Source organism: Sapajus apella, unplaced genomic scaffold (assembly GCF_009761245.1).
Source record: "Sapajus apella isolate SASKATOON/1434 unplaced genomic scaffold, GSC_monkey_1.0 scaffold2, whole genome shotgun sequence".
In the NCBI taxonomy this organism is placed as follows: Eukaryota; Metazoa; Chordata; class Mammalia; order Primates; family Cebidae; genus Sapajus; species Sapajus apella.
The window spans coordinates 7,109,715-7,129,962 of record NW_022436942.1 but is presented as its reverse complement, the minus strand read 5'-3'; the positions used below and the strand labels follow the sequence as shown (position 1 = coordinate 7,129,962).

The following is a 20,248-nucleotide window of genomic DNA, read 5'->3' as shown; positions in this document are numbered from 1 at the left end:
AACAGGAACACTTTTACACTGTTGGTGGGAGTGTAAACTAGTTCAACCATTGTGGAAGACAGTGTGGCACTTCCTCAAGGACCTAGAAAGAGAAACGCAACTTGACCCAGCAATCCCATTACTGCATATATACCCAAAGAATCATAAAGACACATGCACATGTATATTCATAGCAGCACTGTTTACAATAGCAAAGACCTGGAACCAACCCAAATGCCCATCGATGATAGACTGGACAAGGAAAATGTGGCACATATACACCATGGAATACTATGCAGCCATAAAAAACGATGAGTTCATGTTCTTTATAGGGACATGGATGGATTTGGAAACCATCATTCTCAGCAAACTGACACAAGAACAGGAAATCAAACACCACATGTTCTCACTCATAGGTGGGTGTTGAACAATGAGAACACATGGACACAGGGAGGGGAGCATCACACACTGGGATCTGTTGGGGGGGCCAAGGGAGGGGCAGTGGGCGGGGGGTGCGGGGTGGTGGGGGTGGGGAAGGGATAACATGAGGAGAAATGCCAGATGTAGGTGATGGGGGGATGGAGGGAGCAAACCACATTGCCATGTGTGTACCTATGCAACAATCCTGCATGATCTACACATGTATCCCAGAACCTAAAGTACAATTAAAAAAAAAAAAAAAAAAAAACCGAAAGAACTAGAATAGCCCAAGCAAGCTTCAGAGAAAAACAAAGAAAATGTTGTATGACTTATAATTTATGACTTCAAGAACTCCAAAGCAAGAGAAAATGTTAGTGGCATAAAAATCTATTAATACATCAAAGAAACAGAAAATAGAGCCAAAACATACATTAAATTTAGTCACATGGTTTAATTTTTTTACAGAAGTACCAATGCAATCTCATGAGAAATGGAAATTCTATCCCACAAATGGTGCTGGAACACACTGATACCCACTTGGGAAAAAAAAGAACTTTGACACCTACCTTACACCATATACACAATTACTTTAAAATGAATCACTGTCCTAAAGCAAACAGGAGAATAGGAGGGAAGCTTATTTAGAGGGAACACAAAGATATCTTAAGACAGAAAGCAGTAACTAAAGACTAAAAGAAATGATAAATTATACTACATCAAAATTAAAAATCTTCTACTCATTAAAAGATCCTATTAAATAAATGAACATGTATGCCACAGACCAGAAAGAAAACATTCTCTAAACATGTAACTGATGACGTACTAGTATCTAGTATGTGCAAAATATTCCTTCAACTCAAGAGTAAAAGTGCAGCCCAATAAAACATGGGCAAAAGATATGAACAGCCACTCCCCAAAGATAAAAAATGGCCAATAAACTCATCAAAAAGTGTTCAACATCATTAGTCATCAGAGAAATGCAAATTAAAACCACAATGTATTACCAGTCCACACCCACTAGCATGACTAAATTAGAAAGACCAAGATCACCAAATGATGAACATGTGGAAATGGAACTCCTACACCTTGCTAGGGAGTATAAAAAATGACACAACCATTTTGGGAAAAGATGTCAGTTTCTTAAAATATGAACATTTACCCACTTATCCTATGACTCAGCGATTTCACTCTTAGGTATTTACCTAAGAGAAACAAATACATATAGCCACAAAATACTTGTTAAGAATGTTGATAGCAGCTTTTCTTCTCATGATAGTTAAAACCTGGAAATAGTACAGGTGTCTATTAACAAGAGATTGAAAAAACTACAATATAGTTATACAATGAAATACAATTAGAAGAACAAAATATTTATCTATGCTACATCATGAATGAGCATCAAAAAAAATCATGCTTAGAAAAAAAATCCTTACTTAAAAGTCTATACTGTCTTATTCAATTTACATCAAGTTCTGGAACAGGCAAACCTAATTCATGGTGGGGGTAAAAATCAGGACAGTAAAGTTGACATTGGGTATAAGAAAATTTGCATGGTCGAGTGAGGTGTCTTACGCCTGTAATCCCAGCACTTTGGGAGCCTGAGGTGGACGGATCATGAGATCAGGAGTTCAAAACCAGCCTGGCCAACATGGTGAAACCCCAACTCTACTAAAAATACAAAGAAAATTACCCTGGCATGGTGGTGCGTGCCTGTAATCTCAGTTACTGGGGAGGCTGAGACAGGAGAATTGCTTCAACCCAAGAGTTGGAGGCTGTAGTGAGCTGAGATTGCACCCTGCACTCCAGCCTGGGTGACAGAGCAAGACTATGTCTCAGAAAAAAAAGGAAAATTTGCATGGATGATAGTTATGTCATGATAGGATTATACAGGTACATTAGCAAATTAAAATCTCTGTGTTTCATGTAAATAAGTTTTATCTTACAAAAAGAACTGCAAATTTAATGGTATCCGTGAAGTGTTCACAGGTAAAGCATATTAACATCTACAACTTACCTAAAATGCATCAAAACTAAGATGGAGAGAGGTTTGTATAGAAGGATGAAAACATGTAGATATGTGATAAACCAAAGAGAACAAATGTAAATTGAAGAATTTAGGCATTGGGTAGGTGGGAATTCGCATGATTCTTTCAACTTTCTGTACATTTGGTGATTTTCATAATGAAATGTTGATACAGAATTACTAGCATTGTGGTCTTAAAATGAGTAACTTTTCTAGGTCCAAATTTTTCTCTGCTAAAATAACAAGAAAGATTATCTTTTATCTCCATGTCCTTCCACCAATATGATCAAATTGTGCTGTCTTGCACCTACATAACAATAATAGGACGCTTTGATTGTGTAAAAAAAAAAAAAAAAATAAAACCTGCATTACTTTCTAGTTGTATCTTATAACTTTTTATCACCATCAACTTTTCAAAAATGTATATTTAGCTTATTAAATTCAAGTAAAAAATTTTTTGCAGCTACCTGTTGGAAATTTCTTTCTTTTTTTTTTTTTTTGGCATCTTCAGACCTCTGATAATAGATAATTAATGGGAGGCAGACATTAAGATAATTAAAAACTTGACAGCATTTTAAATTAATATTTAACCCTCTCTACCTTTTTTATTAGATTGCCTTTAATAATCATATAATGTGACACAGCATGGAATTAAATAATCTGTATTTTTCATGCATCCATTTTAAATTTTAGTGTCCCCTGGACAAATGCATAAAACACTGTGTGTGTGTTTTTGTTGTTTCTTCTCCTAATTTCTATATCATTAGTCAACATCATTACGTAACAATCAAATAGCATTAGAAACAGTAAGCATCATTCACACAAACACACAGTTTGGACTGCAATTTCAGGAGGTTCATAGCTCATCCATGATCCATGTTCTATACCTTTATCTCTTTAAGAAAGAAAGTATACGCCAAAGAATACGGTGACGGGTCAGAGTATTGAACATAACTAATGTAGATGGGTTATATAATTTTGACCCAAGGCAAAAATAAAATTAGGAATATTTTAGATAGTCTCTGATTTCCACAGAACAAGGAGGCAAGAGAGGAAAAACAATTTTAGTCACAATGCAGGTATGAAAGGCTGTGCTTTAAAGGCAGCTGCTTCTCAGGACAGCATACTTTTAATTACGCTATGAAAAATACTCTGCTACATAGTAATTCTAGGAAAATATGGCATCCCCACAGCATCACTGAAAGGCTTGAACCTTGGGAAAATGTCTTTGGACTTCAAGCCAGAGGCAGAAACAGCTGGAACTAGAGGAGATGACTTGTTCATGGGGCAGCATGGTGCAGCAGCTCCTTGTAAGAGCTCTGATTCTTAAAAAATACAACTTCTGCAAGTCAGAAGGCCAGCACATCCCCCCACTTTTTTCTCCCCTTACACAGAGACACACCACAAAGAGTATTTATTGCAGAAGAGATGGCCTTTGGGTATGGAATTTTCATAGCCTAGAGTAACTAAGCTGGGATTACAGGCTCCCACTGTCATGCCCGGTTAATTTTTTGTATTTTTTTTTTTTTTTCAGTAGAGATGGGGTTTCACCATGTTGGCCAGGCTGGTTTCAAACTCCTGACATCAGGTGATCTGCCCACCTCAGCCTCCCAAACTGCTGGGACTATAGGCGTCAGCACTGTGCCTGGCCAGTTTTCCCATACTTTCTACTCCCCACACACTCTGATAGTATTTACCTTGAGGAAAAAGAAAAACAAACTACTTTCTAGGGGGAAAAAACAAATAACTCTTTAGGGAGAAACAACAAAAGTGATCATACTTACCTAAAAGTAACTTAGGAAAATTTGATGTTTCAATATTGTGATAATATACTATTGATGTTGTAGTGGCAACAAATCCCATCACAGCTGGCATGAAGAGGTGGAGGTGCCTCGATTCTCGCCGTCTACAAAGAGTAGTACAACGTTAATGTTTAAAGTTGATGGTTCCAGATAATTTCTCATTTTTTTCCAATTTTTTCATAAGAACTTTCTCTTAGCAATAAGATGTTTAAAATACAGAATGCAGTTGTAGTTTCCAAGTGAATACGTAAGAATATATTGAAAGACATAGTTATGCGGAAAAGATTTATCTTAACATGAAGGGCTGAATAAACAAGCAAACTATACCTTAAAGTGTTTGCAACTAAAACAAATATATAACTACTCCTATACTGTAGGGCAGAGCCGCTGAAATCATTTAACAACTAAAGCAAGTAAAAACAGTTAACTCAATCTGAACTCCAATGTGTGTGAGTGTGTTTTTTCCTTTCAACTTGACAGTCTTCAGTGATTTCTCCATTCTCGTTAATTCGTTCCATGCATCTGTGATTGCTGGTCCAGATACTGTATTAGGTTCTTGGATGCAGAAATGAACAAAACAAAATATAACATCTGTAGTCAAAAAATGTGGTATATTGGGGATATCAATAGTGAATAGAAAATTACAGCATAGCTGAAGGGACAGTGAGAGAACACAGAGTGCATGTCTGGGACAGAGAAAGCTTTGAAAAGGAAGTGACTTCCAAACTGACACTTTAAGAATGAGGAATGGCTACTCAGAAGAAGAGAGGAAGACATCGCCAGGCAGTGGGGCCAATGTGTTCAAGGATATTATAAGCAATTCAGCATGCCTGCAAGGAGAACAGGCTTCCCTCTGAAGGTAACAGGATATCCAGGTGAATCGGTGATCCCACAGCAGATGTGCATGGTGGTCGCCCTCAACCCCATTGGCAGTGATAATGTCATAGAGTGAAACATTTTGCTTTCCTCAAATTACCTGAAGATACTTGAAGTACATAAATGGTATAGAAAAGACAGCAACTAGTTCAAGAATGGGGGAAGGGAGAACATTCAAGAAAGTCTTTCCAAAAGAGGTATGGTTGACAACGGGAACTGAAATATCAAAAGGAATCCGCTGGTCAGGAAAAGGGGCATTTTAAAAAAGGAACAGAATGTGCAAATACATAAAAGCATGAAACAACACAACATGTTCAAAATTTCAAGTAGTTTAATAGTCTTAAAACAGAAAGTTTAAGATAGAATGTATCATGGAAGGCTTTTTATGCTGTGGTAAGAGGCTGGCATCTCAACCCATGGAAAACTGAAACATTTTAATAGGTAAGTGGTGTGGTCAGAGATGTTTTATGTGGATAAGGAAGTTGGTAGGTAGTACATGAGTTTGCAGTGGAGGGAGAGAAATGGAAGGAAGGAAAGCAGTTAGGGAAATATGAGTATAAAGTCAGGTGACCGATGATAAAGGTCTGACTTCAGCTTTGGCAGCAGCAGTAATATGGAAGAAACAATACATTTGGAAAAGATTGATTGCTAAAATGGACAGGAGTTTGCCAGCATTAGGGTATGAGGGTGATGGCAATAGAGAGGTAGAAGATAATTCCTAGGGTGTCTGTGTGGTTGGTTGTGTGACCAAGTAAGAAAGAATGAGAGAAAGAAAGAGAGAGAGAGAGAAAGAAAGAAAGAGAGAAACAAACAAAGAAAAATGGAAAGAGACAAAGAAAGAGAGAAAGAAAGAAAGAGAAAGCAAGGAAGGAAGGAAGGAAACCACAATTTACTTACTAATACTATTTAGGAAATTTTTAAATGAGCACACTTCCTATCCAATCCTTTAGAATGTGGTCACAACCCTACTCACAAAAATAAACAAGTTTGATAAGAAATAATTATAATAAAATAAAAAGTCAATTTAAGATTTTAGAGAAAGAATGACAAACCATTTTTATAATGGTTTGCAGTGTGGGAATGGAAAGCAATAACAAAGAATTAATAAAGATAATATCAGCTACAACAAAGTTTTGTACTTACTGTGGCACTCCTTTACTAGGAATTTAACATGTCTTTGAACCAGGCTAGCATTTTTATAAGGTTGCTGTCATTTTGTTAGTTCTCTATTTATAAAGCTGCATAGGTTTTGAATGGTTCTCCAACCCTATTTTTTCCCTTAAGCTGTGTTCTTTTTAGGGTATGATTTGCAAATCTCAGTGGCTTGGTAGGAGTGCATTATGTCCCATTTATCTTTAGATAATCTTTAGTCGGAACGTTGGAAAGAAATTTTTAAAGTATTATATTGTGAAGGTTAAAGAAATCATTTCAAAAGAGAAAAATAATAAAAATAAAAATCTAAGGAAAACACAATAATAGACAAGATTTTAATACACTACTTTTAGAATTTGACAGATTAAATAGTATAAAACCAAGCAACATATAGAACTTCAGTAATACAATCAGTAAACTTAATAAAATTTTGTCTCCTACAAAGTATATATAATACTTTCTAATATTCATTACATATTTATAAATGATCAAGTATTTGACTATAATGAAAATGTTAACAGCAAAGAATAATCATTTTACAAACTACATGCTTTAATAATAAACCAATCAAATTAAGCAAAAGAGCAAACTGAAAAGGATTTCTAAGCCTAGGAGAGTATCTAAACTGGAATCACAGGTAGAAATAAAAAGGAGAACAAAAACCCACCCAGAACAGATAAGAATGTCCCAAAAGAAAAATTTATGCTTTAAATGTTTTATTACTAAAAAACAAGATCAAATATTCTATTAGGAAAGCCTTTGCATTGTTTTTGTAATTGTAATGAGTATTTGTCACATATTAAGTAAATAATTCATAAATATTTTATTTAAAAATAGAAAGATGGAATGATAGCAGTGTCAAAAGTAAAAATTATGACAAAGACAAAAGAGTGTCAATTAGGTGTGACTAATAATCACAGAGATTCTTATAGATGTAGTTTCCAGAATAAGATGGAGCAAGAAAAAAAAGCAAAACTAAATGTTTGGGTTTAGAAGTAACTAGAAGATGACTTTTCAAAAAGCCTGGTTAAAAATCATAAGGAGAAGTCTATACCTAAAGAGGAGAAGAGCATAGCACGGAATCGAGGGATTATTTTAGCCTGTTTTTAGGACCTCTTTTATTACCACCACTACAAACAAGTCTCTACTATTATGATATGTCATTATTATCATGGGTTCAGTCTGTCTGTGTTTTCTGAGGACCTGACTGAATCTACATCAACCAGAGAGTTCTCCTTGTCCACATGATGTCAAGTTTCAAAGAAATATAGGATCTTCTACTTTATACAGACACATAGAAACAGAGCAGCCTAAATGCTAAGGAAATGAAACACTTGAGCCTAGATTGGCTATGCTAGTATAAATATACCAGAACTTTAAACAGTTATCAATAAGATAATATCCAATTAAGTTTCTAAATTCCTGGAGGCATAGTATATATCAGAGTCTCTAATTTTTTTTATCAGAAATTAAGACATGCACATATCTGCAAAAAAAACCCTCATAAAACATTACAAAATAGTTGGTTCCATGACAAAAGCTTAGAAGTTTCATTCTTTGTTAATTCCAACAGAAAACATAAACAGATGTCAAGAAAGTTTCTGTTCGATAAGAAGAAAATAAATTTTGGACTTTCCTATCAAAAAATTTAAAGTCCTTCTTATATTAATTCCTCAATGAATGGTACACCATCTAGCATAGTTTAAGAATCAAAGTTTCCTATTCTTGAGTTTATCTTGTTACTATATAAAAAAATATTTTCACCACATAATGTTGAAGTTTATAAATATAATTCATTATATTTTAACTGCCTAATACAAGTATCATGTTTTACAAAAATAACAAAATTCCTTTAAAAATATGGGTTTTCAAAACTATAAAAACCCTGGAAGGCAACCTAGGCAATACTATTCAGGACATAGGTATGAGGAAAGATTTCATGACAAAGATGCCAAAAACAATTGCAACAAATTCAAAAATTGACAAATGGGATCTAACTAAAGAGTTCTTGCCCAGCAAAAGAAACTATCAACAGAGTAAAAAGACAACCTATAGAATGAAAGAAAATTTTTGCAAACTATGCATCCAACAAAGATCTAATATCCAGCATGTGTAAGGAATTTAAACAAATTTACAAGAAAAACAGCAACAACAACCCCATAAAAAAGTGGGCAAAGGATATGAACAGATACTTTTCAAAAGAAGACATACACATGGCCAACCATCATGTGAAAAAAAAGCTCAGCATCACTGATCATTAGAGAAATGCAAATAAAAACCACAATGAGATACCATCTCATACTAGTCGAATGGCTAGAATTAAGAAGTCAAAAAATAACAAATGTTGGTGAGGTTGTGAAGAAAATGGAATACTTATACACTGTTTGGAGTGTAAATTATTTTAGCCATTGTAGAAGACAGTGTAGTGATTTCTCAAAGACCAAAAACAGAAATATCATTTGACCCAGCAATTCTATTATTGGGTAATGGGATTATAAATCCTTCTCTTATAAAGACACATGCATGCATATTTCATTGAAGCACTATTCACAATAGCAAACACATGGAATCAACCTAAATATCCATCAATGATAGACTGGATAAAGAAAATGTGGTACATATACTCCGTGTAATACCATGTAGCCATAAAAAATGGCAAGATCATGTCCTTTGCGGGGACATGGATGGAGCTGGAGGCCATTATCCTTAGCAAACTAACACAGGAACAGAAAACCAAATATCACGTGTTCTCACTTATAAGTGGGAGTTAAATGATAATTGGAAACAACACACACTGGGGCTTTTTGGAGGGTGGAGAGCGGGAGGAGGGAGAGGATCAGAAAAACAACTAATGGGATCTAGGCTTAATATCTGGGTGATCTGTACAACAAACCTCCATGACACAAGTTTACCTGTATAATAAACACGCACTTGTACCTCTGAACTTAAAAGTTTAAAAAATGGGTTTTATTACAAATCTTCATTTTAAAAGTTTTGCGCTTTGCCTCAATTTATGGCTTTATCCTCACTGATTCTTAGCCTCTTTAATCCTGCCTCATCTATCTTTGCTTCTTTACAACATAAATGGAAACATCTGAGAAATGATTAATATATTAATATAAGTATATGGCTATTAGAGCTATGTGTCAATGCAGACAATCTTTCCATTTATACCTATTTTTAACATTAAAAAGTTCAAAAACACATAAGAACTTCTTTCAAGAGCTACATGGATCAGAGATCAAAAACTATAAAGCATATCTAGGAGCTCAAGTTAAAAAGATGTGAACTTATGCAATCAGAAAAATAATGTAGCAACATAAAAATACAGACAAAACACATGACTATCAGACAAAATGAGTGACAGGCATCATTCCTAATGCCTCAAAAGTTAAGCCTGCCTTGGTAATGCTCTTAGCTACTATCCACAATATACCCACTGGTATATTGCAATGGTATTATTTTAGTTAGATCACTTACGAGTCTGAAACAATGCCTTCTGCTATTTCACAGACATGCACAAACAGGAGAGCAAATGTAAGAATCCATCTCAGGTTATGTCCAGGAAAATGAAGCCATGTGTTGTGGTGAATTTGTACTTTTGAGCTTTGGCTCCCCCATCCTGGAAAAAAAAGAGAGAAAAGTTTTTAAAAAAAAAAAAAGACATAAAGCAAAGGCTCAATTGTAATCATAAAAATAATTTAAATTATGATAAGCTTTAAGGGGGAGTCCGGAAACCTTAATACTTTCTAGAGTAGCAATGAAAATCCCAGTGTATTTTCATTATTTAAAAGAATTACAATTAACTTTTACAAGACTACCCAGGCTAACACATTAATATTTGTGGCATTACTCAGGAATGATACCAACTCTGGATGACAACATGGTTCTATCTCATGCTAATCAGAAGTTCTTCCTGACAGCTTTCCGATTGATTCAAAAGGAAATAAATTGATGATAATAATACAAGAAATTTGCTGTCAAAAAGCTTTGAAGACATGAAATCTACAGGTGACAAACCAAGAAAAGACATGTTTGGTTACAAAATACAGGACTCATTAGTTGAGTCAACTCTGAATCATATACACATCATATGAGAAAAATTGTTATGTACGACTGGGCTGGCATTGTTATTCAACAAGTGTTCCTGACACTTTTCTCAAAGGAAGCTAAAGTTCTCGATGATGAACTTTTAAGCAGGCTCAAAAACATCATAGGGGGTCCACCCTTAGCTTGCCAATGAAGAAAAAAATGCAAGATTATATGTTAGTAAAATTCTGATGGTTTCCTCCCCAAACTACTATACAGTTTAGTTACTATGTAGAATAACACAACTTCATACGTGGTATGCTAAGAGGCCCCACTTTTGTCTCTTTTTGTTTCCCTGTTTTCTCATTTTTTTGACTGTAGAAAAAAAGCCTCACCTACTTCAAGAACAAACAGGGGTTTGTGCTTGAAATATTGCAGGAAAGAATTTCTGTATAGGCAGCAGACTCTCCTTTTATTTGAAATGAGTATTGATTCATGTCTTAGTTGTTTTCAATTTACTTCGTCATTGGAAGGTTAGTTATATTTAATATATTCTACTAGAACTTATGCCATAAACTCCCATAGGCAAGTTCTATGTCTTTTTTGCAACATTATGATTTTCCTAGTACCTGATTGTTTTTGAGATTTATTTATGATCCCTCACTAATTCAAGTAGCCAATGTCATTAATGAATTTTTTTCTATTTCCCTTTAACAATGTCCCCTCCAATTCTATTCTATTCTAACACCCTGGTGCCGGCCTCCGTGCTGGATGCTAAGGATACAAAATGGAATGTCACTGTTCTTGCTCTTAAAAGGTTAACCAAGTGTTAATACTTGGGGAATTATTAACTGTGGAATTACAGTTTAAAAAACCAATTTTTCTACTGTTGGCCAAAGGACATTCTTCATGACCTACCAATAATACTACATAAACAACAAGTGATGTTTCTACATATGGCCACTCTGTTCTCAATATATTTAGCATCTGTACTTTTGTTTAACATAACTACGTACCAAGAGTTATGTTGGCCTGTGTATATACCATATGATGAGTTCTTTATCCCTGTTAGAACAATGCCAAGCACATAGTATCCTCTCAATTAATATTGTTAAATAAATAAATAAAAGCAGATGAATAATTTTCAAACATTCCCTTAAAGCAGATAATTTAAAAATGCCATTTTCTTAAGAAAATGCATCTGAAAACTTTTTTTTAATTTATTTAATTGGAAAAATATAATGCATGAAAAAATTAAACACAACTCAAAATAGTGGCTGCCTCCTGTGAAAAGACAGGAATGTAGGAAATGGAGAGTAGCAGGACCAGGAAATGGTGTGCAGAGAAGTCCTTTCACTCATTGCTATATTCTTTAGATGAGTGGTGGTAGGCTCAGTGGATGTTTATTATATTAATCTCCATCATTTTATATATCAAAATACTTCATAATTTTAACGAAGTTGAAGTGTCTGTTTGGGCAAGTTATACAAATTATTCACAATTGCCCTTAATTGTCAGATTTTATACATATATAAACTATAAAATAATAGAGGAAACTGTATTATTAACTTCTTCCCAAATAGTTTGTGAATGTCCTCTTGCTACAAAAAACACCATCCCATCACTCCCACTCTAACTTGCATGCTCGGCAGCTTTCAATCCCTCAAACACGTCACTCACTATTTTCCCCACCAGCTCCAAAGAGTGAGTTGTTTCAGCAGGTTAATGTGTTCCTGTATCAGTGGCATAGTCATTTCTTGTGACTTTAACACATCTGCCCCACTGGACTATTCCCTGAAGGCAAGAACTCTTGTATTCATTTTCCATTCCCTTTACCTAGCCCAAAGTAAGTGCTCAACTAATGCTGTAGATCTATCTCATATATTTCTCTCTTTCCTTCATTTTAAAAAACCACTGCTGTTACCTGAAGCCCAATCCTAGGTAAGCACATGACCTCAATTTCACCTATGGAAGATCACCTGTCAAAAATACATGGTTGAAAAACACAAAATACTTGCTTGTTCATTTCTCACAGGTATCAACTTCCTTGTTAGAGAAATTAAGTCAACATGACCCCAAACCTCAGCCATTAATGAGATATATAAACATTAAGTCGTATAACATAGGGCATTAGATTACTTACCAATAAACAATATTGGAAAAGTGATAAACAACAAAAAGACATGAGGGACCAAGTTGAGGGCATCCACAAAGCAGGAATTTTGTAACACACCGTCATTGATATTATATGAAGTAATGTTGTTACCACAAAATGAAAGGCTCATTTCTTCTTATATGGTTTACTCTAAAAGGGAGAGAAAGGAGAAAGAAAAACCCTTTTATTACTAAACGCTTGTTCATAAAATTATAGCCTTGAATAGGGGCTATATTATAAAATTAGTCCCCTTTATTTTGATAGCTGAGGAAATAAGAAACTCGATGTCAAAGTAACTTGAAGGTTTCTTGTAAAGGCTTTTATGTTCTATAAGATCTTCTTTTCCATAGCTTTTATTTCCAGAGAAAAATTCTTTAATGTGGAAAATGTATTATAATTAATATCTACCTTTAGTAGTACCTCAAACAAGTGTCTGACCAAAATGCTTTCAAGAACAAAATGGTGCCGGGCGTGGTGGCTCAAGCCTGTAATCCCAGCACTTTGGGAGGCCGAGGCGGGTGGATCACGAGGTCAAGAGATCGAGACCATCCTGGTCAACTCGGTGAAACCCCGTCTCTACTAAAACTACAAAAAATTAGCTGGGCATGGTGGTAATTACAGCGTGCCTGTAATCCCAGCTACTCAGGAGGCTGAGGCAGGAGAATTGCCTGAACCCAGGAGGCGGAGGTTGCGGTGAGCTGAGATCGCGCCATTGCACTCCAGCCTGGGTAACAAGAGCGAATCTCCGTCCCCCCAAAAAAAAAAAAAAGAACAAAATGGTCATATATTAAGAAAAAGGAGAAAAAAAATGAACCAATGACTAAAAAGTCAAAATGATATAATTTCAAATATTTTCTCACAGTCACTGAAAATGTAGTAATAAACAACTCAAGTTGTTCTGTAAATTGTGACAGAGTTGCTGAAACATCTCATTAGTTGTAGGAAATATTAACATTCAGAGGCCAGTGTGGCTGTTAACTGTAACTCTTTTTCTGAAAAATATTAAAAGTCAAATGTTCAAGATGAATTAAATCTAACTCAAATGAACTAGTCAAGGAAACTACTCAGATAGTTTGAAACTCAGTATGTCTTTTAATTGGAAATTGGTACTCCATGAATAGCAGTAGATGAGTTTAGAGTGGAAACAGAGGACAAGGTCACACAGTGCTTTGTAAGTCATTGTCTGGATTGTGGCTTCTACTCTTAGTGAAATGGGCCACTGGGGATTCCCAGGCAGAGGAGTGACATGCTCTCACTTATATGTTAATGGTTTTCTATTATTGCTGTCCTGAAACAGATGGGAGATGAGCAAAGGTCTGCTCCATCAAAATACAGCTGTGAAAATCCAGCAAAAGCTTTAACATTCTGAAAACTTATTTCATAATGCCTACTACTTACTTACTACCTACTAAATTCTGGGCACGTTGCATATCTTAAATCCTCAGAACAACCTTGTAATGCTAGTGGTGTTACTCATCTTTTACAGTGGAGGATACTGAGGTTTAGATAAGTTCAGTGACTTGCCATCAGCAGAGCAGCCAGGTCCACACCCAAATGTCTGACTTATAAACTATTTCTTTCCACTCTATCACGCAACCACCAACCTGCTTTTCAAAGAAAGTATTTTATCTATTTTTTAAAACAAGTAGCAGTTTAAGATTTTAACCTCACTAGACTTCACTTCTTTTCCATATTTACGTCACAGTGGATTCTGAGCTGCATTACTATAGCCTGGCAAAAATTTTATTAACTGACATAGTATCTTTTCTTTCCTTTCGTTGATAATTGATTTAGCAATGGTCACAAACAATACTTTTTCTAGGAGAAAAAGAGTGTTATACAGAAAAGATTGTCAATGGTAGGTAAATTATTAGAGAAATCAAATTTCAAGCAAAGGTATATAATTATACAAACAGCTCGGCTAAAGAGTCTGTGTATTTACAGTCTTAAATGCTTATACAGAATGCCTCTCACATGTTGTTCCTGATAAGCTCTTTTTATAATAAATCATTAGTAAGCTCCTAGTTGAGTCTTTCCCTCATATTTTTTAAAAAAAATTATATTTTTAAAACCTCAAGGTGAAGTTATACACTTGGTAAATTCTTACAAGCTATTAAGGTTTTAATCTGGATAAAAGAATAAAAAGGACTTGAAGTTTTTAAACAATGGCAAAATGGAAGTTATTAATTTATGGGTGTATGTTAGATATATTTCTGGCAAAGACAGACAAAAACAAAACTAAAAACTAATAGTAATGAAATTTTTTAGACTACTTCATTTAGTAGAAATGATAAAAGGAAACTGAAAGCCCATTCAGAATTGAAAAACTATATATAAACTTTCCTTGCGCAAACTAGAAAATAATTTTTATTTTAGCAACTTTTATAATCTTATTCAAAATTATAATATTCTAGTTGGCCATATTTATAAACTATTAATATTGCGGTAGATGCTAAAGTATAATCTGCTGCTTTGCAAATTACATCCTTCATTAGCTATAAGCATTGCTTGCCTGGTGTTTAATCAATCCTGAAATCTACCAATTAAATCGCCTTTAGATAAATGTGTGTAACTGTGGATTGAAGATCTCAGATAAATACAATCACCTGAAAAATTTAAGAATCTTTTCAGCTATATACTAGATACCTGGGAATCTATGCCATTAACTAATTAACGTTAAAAACACCTGATGCTTACCACGTGCTAGTTACTAGGAATCCAATTGGGCACATCAGAAACAGTGCCTGTGGTCTTAGACTATATAAATCATTTTATCTTAGTCTCAGTAGATCTGGGTATATTGTAAAGGTATATGATCTAAAAGATAGGAAAATAAACAATGATAAAATCATGCAAAAGTGTAAACTTCAAGTTGGAAAATAAATGCTTTAGAATGACTTTTCCTGTCTGCCATAAACTCTAACTTCACATTTCTGACTGGCTTGGAACCTGTCCGTTAGCTAACTACATGTCTCCTTTCATCTTTTCTTTTGACTCCTCCTTTATCCTTTCCTTTTAACCCACAGTCTTTATCCAACATCCTGAGTCCATGTCGGACATTCTAACAATCGGCCTCCATTACAACCCAACATGGACAAAAAGAGGGAGGCAGTAAACTTATTGCTGATATACTGATAATTATTGTGTTTATCAAAGGCACTTAATGAATCCACGTTTCTAACTCTGAAATTTTCAATTGTCATTTAATGTTTCCCTCCCAGACACCAGGTTCAATTGGGAATGTTCTGGGAAGGGTACAAATCGCTGTTCTTGCTGGCTAAACTATGTCACCTGACATCCTTCAGCTCCACCCCTTCTGGAGCTGTTTAGATTCAGCTAAGCACTAACAAAGGCCCAAGCATCAAGGAGGGAGAGAAAAGGGTAGGGTCGATGGGGAGATACAGTATTTTCCTTTCCACAAGCATAAGCCATCAAAACATGTTCAGGGGTTTATGAAAGTTGATAGAATTGGAGAACTTGACAGAATAAATTTTAAAAATAAAGATCAAAGTGAAATTTTGCTTCTAATGTATGTCCACAGAGCATATAAGATATGATGGAAATACTCCTAATTATCTACCTTATGATTTCATGGCAAGAATCACACTCTCAGTGTTCTTATTCCTTGAAATGCATTACATGAAATTCCACACATCTAGGGCATATACATTTTGGATTTGGTTGGTGAATATAATACTTGACCTATCCAGTCTATTGGTTCCTCTGTAAGAGAGGAACAGTAGTTATCTGATTTAATTCTAAAAACACATTAAAGTGTTGAGGCATATAAGGTACATCATTTATTTTGGCCAGCCCTGTCCTTTGGAAATAGACTATAAGTAAAGCAAGTGAAAACTTGCCTTCCTTCCTACTCACTTAGCAGAAAGCATTAGTTCTGATCAAACAGCAATTGCAGAGAGCTTAAAATGCTGGAAACACCTGGAGAAAGCATGCTAAACTTAAATAAAAGTTTTCATTCTTATATATAAAACGATTAATTCTTTAGTCATTTAGAGACCACATTATGTTATGAAAGAGAAATATGACATTTTAAAGAACTTAAGGCTTTATCATTATCTAGGGCATTTTCAGGATGGACATCAATTGCAAAAACAAATGCTGTGATCACCTCCTTAAAGTGATTCAGTCCATAGTTCATGAAATAAGAACCAGAAGACGGTAGCTAGCTACCATGGCTATACTTATGACCGATCCAAGTAGGAAAATCACTGGCAAAAAAGACCACTGACTTCTGACTTAGTGCCTGATCTGAATCCACCCATTTACTCTTCAGTGGCTGTGAGGTACAAACCCACACCAAAAGAAGTATTGGAATTACACAGTAGATATTCCTCAGACAGACACTGCAATGGGATTTGTTTTTTAATCCCAAACTGAACAAATAAGCAAAAAATAAATACCTTGGGCAATAGCTTCACGCTGCTTCAAACCCCTGCCGGTGCACTTGAGCTACCTTCAAAACACCGACTTCCTACACTGTCTTAAGATGTAAATTCAAACCGGGACGCAGGACTCCTAAAAACAGCAAATAGTAACAAACATGAAGCAGAAACAGAAAACGACTTCTTAATACAAGAACTGTCTACAAGAAAGGCGGTAATAATAACTCTAAATAACAACCCCTTTCACTGTTTCCAGCTGATTTGAGGAGGACCCCGCAGTTTTAAAGTAAAACTGGAAACCTGAATCCCCACCCCCTCACTTCTCCAGCTGGGCCTCGTCCCTTAATTCTAGAAATCGCTATCGCGAAAGCTAAGTGCCGAGAGAGTGCGAGGGCGCTTTTGGGTAGCAGAAATGTTAGCTCAAAATCGACGGCTTACAGTTATTCCTTAAAATGTTTAAACAGCATTCATGTAAAAGACACGGATTCACTTACTCCGATGACAGTTTTCCTCCCCTAGGCGAAGCACGCAGTGCGCCGGAGCGGATTATTTTTAGGGTGGTGGGAGACCAGCTGCTGCCTCCTATCGAGTTTCTAAATTCCACAGACTGCTCTGGGCCGGGGCGGACTCCGCCACTGTGAGGCAGGAAACTGGGCAAAGCCCCGCCGCGCAGCGCCTGGGGCCGGAGACCCTCCCCATCCCTGCTCTGCCCAGCTGTAACTTGGGGCGCGCGACGCAGTGATTTCACAAACCCGAGTGATAAGGAGTCACCTAAACTTCATTAGACACTGGGACTTGAAATATGATTCCATGATTCTCCAGAGTCGGGTTTTCAAACGTCAAAACACTCAAGGTATTCTTGTTTCTTTGTTTTGTTGTGTTTTTCCACGCTCTGCAAGCACCCTTTTATCAGCCACAGAAAGAAGTGAATTTGCGGGTTCGCTGCTTCCCCCTGAACGGATCCGGGAAATGAAGGGCTCATTGTAGGTAGAGGCACTCACTGCTGGGCTATTCGTGCGCGAATGTCTCACAGGAGCAAGGCAGGCTCAAGTCGAGTTTTCCACCTTTCCCCGGCGACCTGGAAAACTTGGCTACTCTGGTGGACCAGCCGCCGCGCAATCGAAGGGCGGCGACCCTTGCCCACGGTCCCCGAAAGTGAGACGCTGGTTCCCATGGACTGCAGAAACAGTTCCCCCTCTTCTCCTGTTCCCAGCCAGAGATATAATAAACTCTCGAGAAAACGTGTTTATAAAACGATCACCCCACAACTACTCCCCCGCAAAACGCAAGCGGTGAATTTTGTCCCCGACAACCCTCTTTAATTAACACTGGATTTTCTCAAGAGCCAGTTTTGAGTCAGCTTGAGATAAGCATTGTTTTCAGCAACTGTCCTATTCCAGTAAAACGTGGTCAGTCGGACGGACTGCTGCCCCCGAGGCTCCGCGCGGCATCCTCAAGGGGCACTGCTGGAGGACTGCGGGCTGCTGGCGCTGGTCCCCAGACCTGACCCCTAAACACCGGTGGCCTCCTGGCCTCTGCGATGTAGTGGGCCCAGGCCAACTCCAGTCCTGCCAGTCCCAGGGGATTTTTCCGCGGGCGCCCCACTCTTGAGAAGGTCGCTGCATTTCCGGGTGAGTGCCCGGCCTGCGCCGGCGGCTGGGACTTGAACCCGCGGCCGCTAAAGATCTGCAAGGCCACTTAGGCGGAAACCTGGGAGGGTCCGAAGACTCGGTTCTTGTGGCCTTTGAACCCTTGACAACTGTACCCTGGCGCTGCCTGCAGCGATGCAGGGAGATAAGAGCTCCCACTTCAACAGTGAGGATCCTAATACTATGGATGGAGGCAAGGGAGACCCTGTGAGCAAGTTGGACACGGGGCCAGACTCCCCAAGGCATCTGTGGAGAGAGAACTGGAAATAGAGGGTGCAGATAATCCCAAGATGAAAACTCTGAGTGTGACTACAGAAAATGAAGTTTACTTGAGGATTTTTAAAGAATATTACAATTATTAAGGTTATTTACAATGATATTTTAAAATCATGCTTATTGTAGAAACTTTGGAAGATGTGACACTGTACAGTGGAGATCCGTGAGCCCCCCCCCAAAGATACACATGTGCACACACACCCATAAAACTACTGAAAACATTTTTGTTACAGTTTAACAAACACAGGCCGTAGGGTGCATTGATTAAGAGGGTGGACTAGGAAGGCAGCCTGCTCGATAATCAAAGCCTGCTAGTTAGTTCAGTGACTGAACAAGTCGTATAAGCCCCCTGTGTATCAGCTTCCTGTTTAATGGGACAATAAAGGTAAATAATTAAAATAATTGAAAATTTAAATGGCTACATAATATTCCATTGAAAGTCTATACAATAACTTAAAATTCATTTTCCCATTGTTCAAGATATAGTTGCCAAATTGTACTAATATCTGTGATCAGATGATGACTTTTTTTTTCAGAAAATTTTTTTCTTTCTAACAAGGAATTTTTTAAGATAACTTATCTGAAAAATAATTACAGGATCAAAAGTGGTAAGTATCTTTAAGGCGGTCAACATAGAATGCAAAATCACCCTTCTAAAAAGTTTGTGGTAAGTCCCCCAAATTATATGAGATGACCGATTACACTCATACTCAAACAAGTATTGGATATTGCTATTTTTTTATTTTAAAAATATTTTAACTTGACAGATAATATTCAATTCTGTTATGAACAGTCAACATTTCCACAATGTTGATTAATCTTTGTATCCCCTCTTATGTGGCAGTTTGTTCACATACTTGTGTATTTCATGGGTCTTAATGAAGTTTATCATTTGTATAAATATTTAATAAGAGGACACTAAAATCAAATGTTTTATAAGAGGATACTAATCCTGCTTCATATATAAGACACATTTTTTCCCAATTTGTCATATTTAAAAAAAAGTGCTGCCTTTAAAAAAAATAAGAAAAAAGTTTTTATGTATTTAAAAAAGATTTATTAGAGCACACACTATGTGCTAGACACAGAAGCTAGTGATGAGTCAGATCTATAGGGTTTATTGCAATTCATTGAACTTTCTTTTAAGGGAAATTTTATGTTAGCAAATTTGCTGCTTGTTGCCATTGCAATGTATTACAATGCTTTCATTAATAAATATTTACCTTTATATTTGTTTAAAGGCTTTTGTAAAAATTTCACTTTGGAATTTATTTTGGCATTAAAATTTTCATGGGATGAAAATCTACATTAATATTTTATTTGTTACATGAACACCATTTACTGAATAACCTTTTTCTGCATTGTGGTATAATACCACCTCTGTCATATACACACAATTAGTTCATAATAAGATTTGTTTCTGGGCTAACTATTCTGTTTATTTGATGTGTTTCAATTTTTTATTATATTGCTATGATTAAACT

At 36.2% G+C, this 20,248-nt stretch overlaps 1 protein-coding gene across 6 annotated transcripts in view; it reads right to left on the bottom strand.

Annotated features, from left to right (window-relative positions):
- Positions 1-18,656, bottom strand: part of ABCC9 (ATP binding cassette subfamily C member 9) — a 147,751-nt gene extending 129,095 nt beyond the window's left edge. For 2 of the 6 annotated variants that reach the window (XM_032287599.1, XM_032287614.1), the window contains exons 1-5: positions 17,334-18,656; positions 16,858-16,972; positions 12,425-12,586; positions 9,733-9,874; positions 4,207-4,328 (exon numbers count right to left, since the gene is read on the bottom strand). In XM_032287599.1, coding sequence (XP_032143490.1) covers positions 4,207-4,328; positions 9,733-9,874; positions 12,425-12,566 — 406 coding nt within the window. In that variant the 5' untranslated portion in view covers positions 12,567-12,586; positions 16,858-16,972; positions 17,334-18,656. Of the gene's footprint in view, positions 1-4,206; positions 4,329-9,732; positions 9,875-12,424; positions 12,587-16,857; positions 16,973-17,277 lie in introns of all 6 variants that reach the window. The other 4 variants (XM_032287576.1, XM_032287607.1, XM_032287591.1 and 1 more) reach the window with 3 other exon arrangements.
- Positions 18,657-20,248: the final 1,592 nt, after the last annotated feature.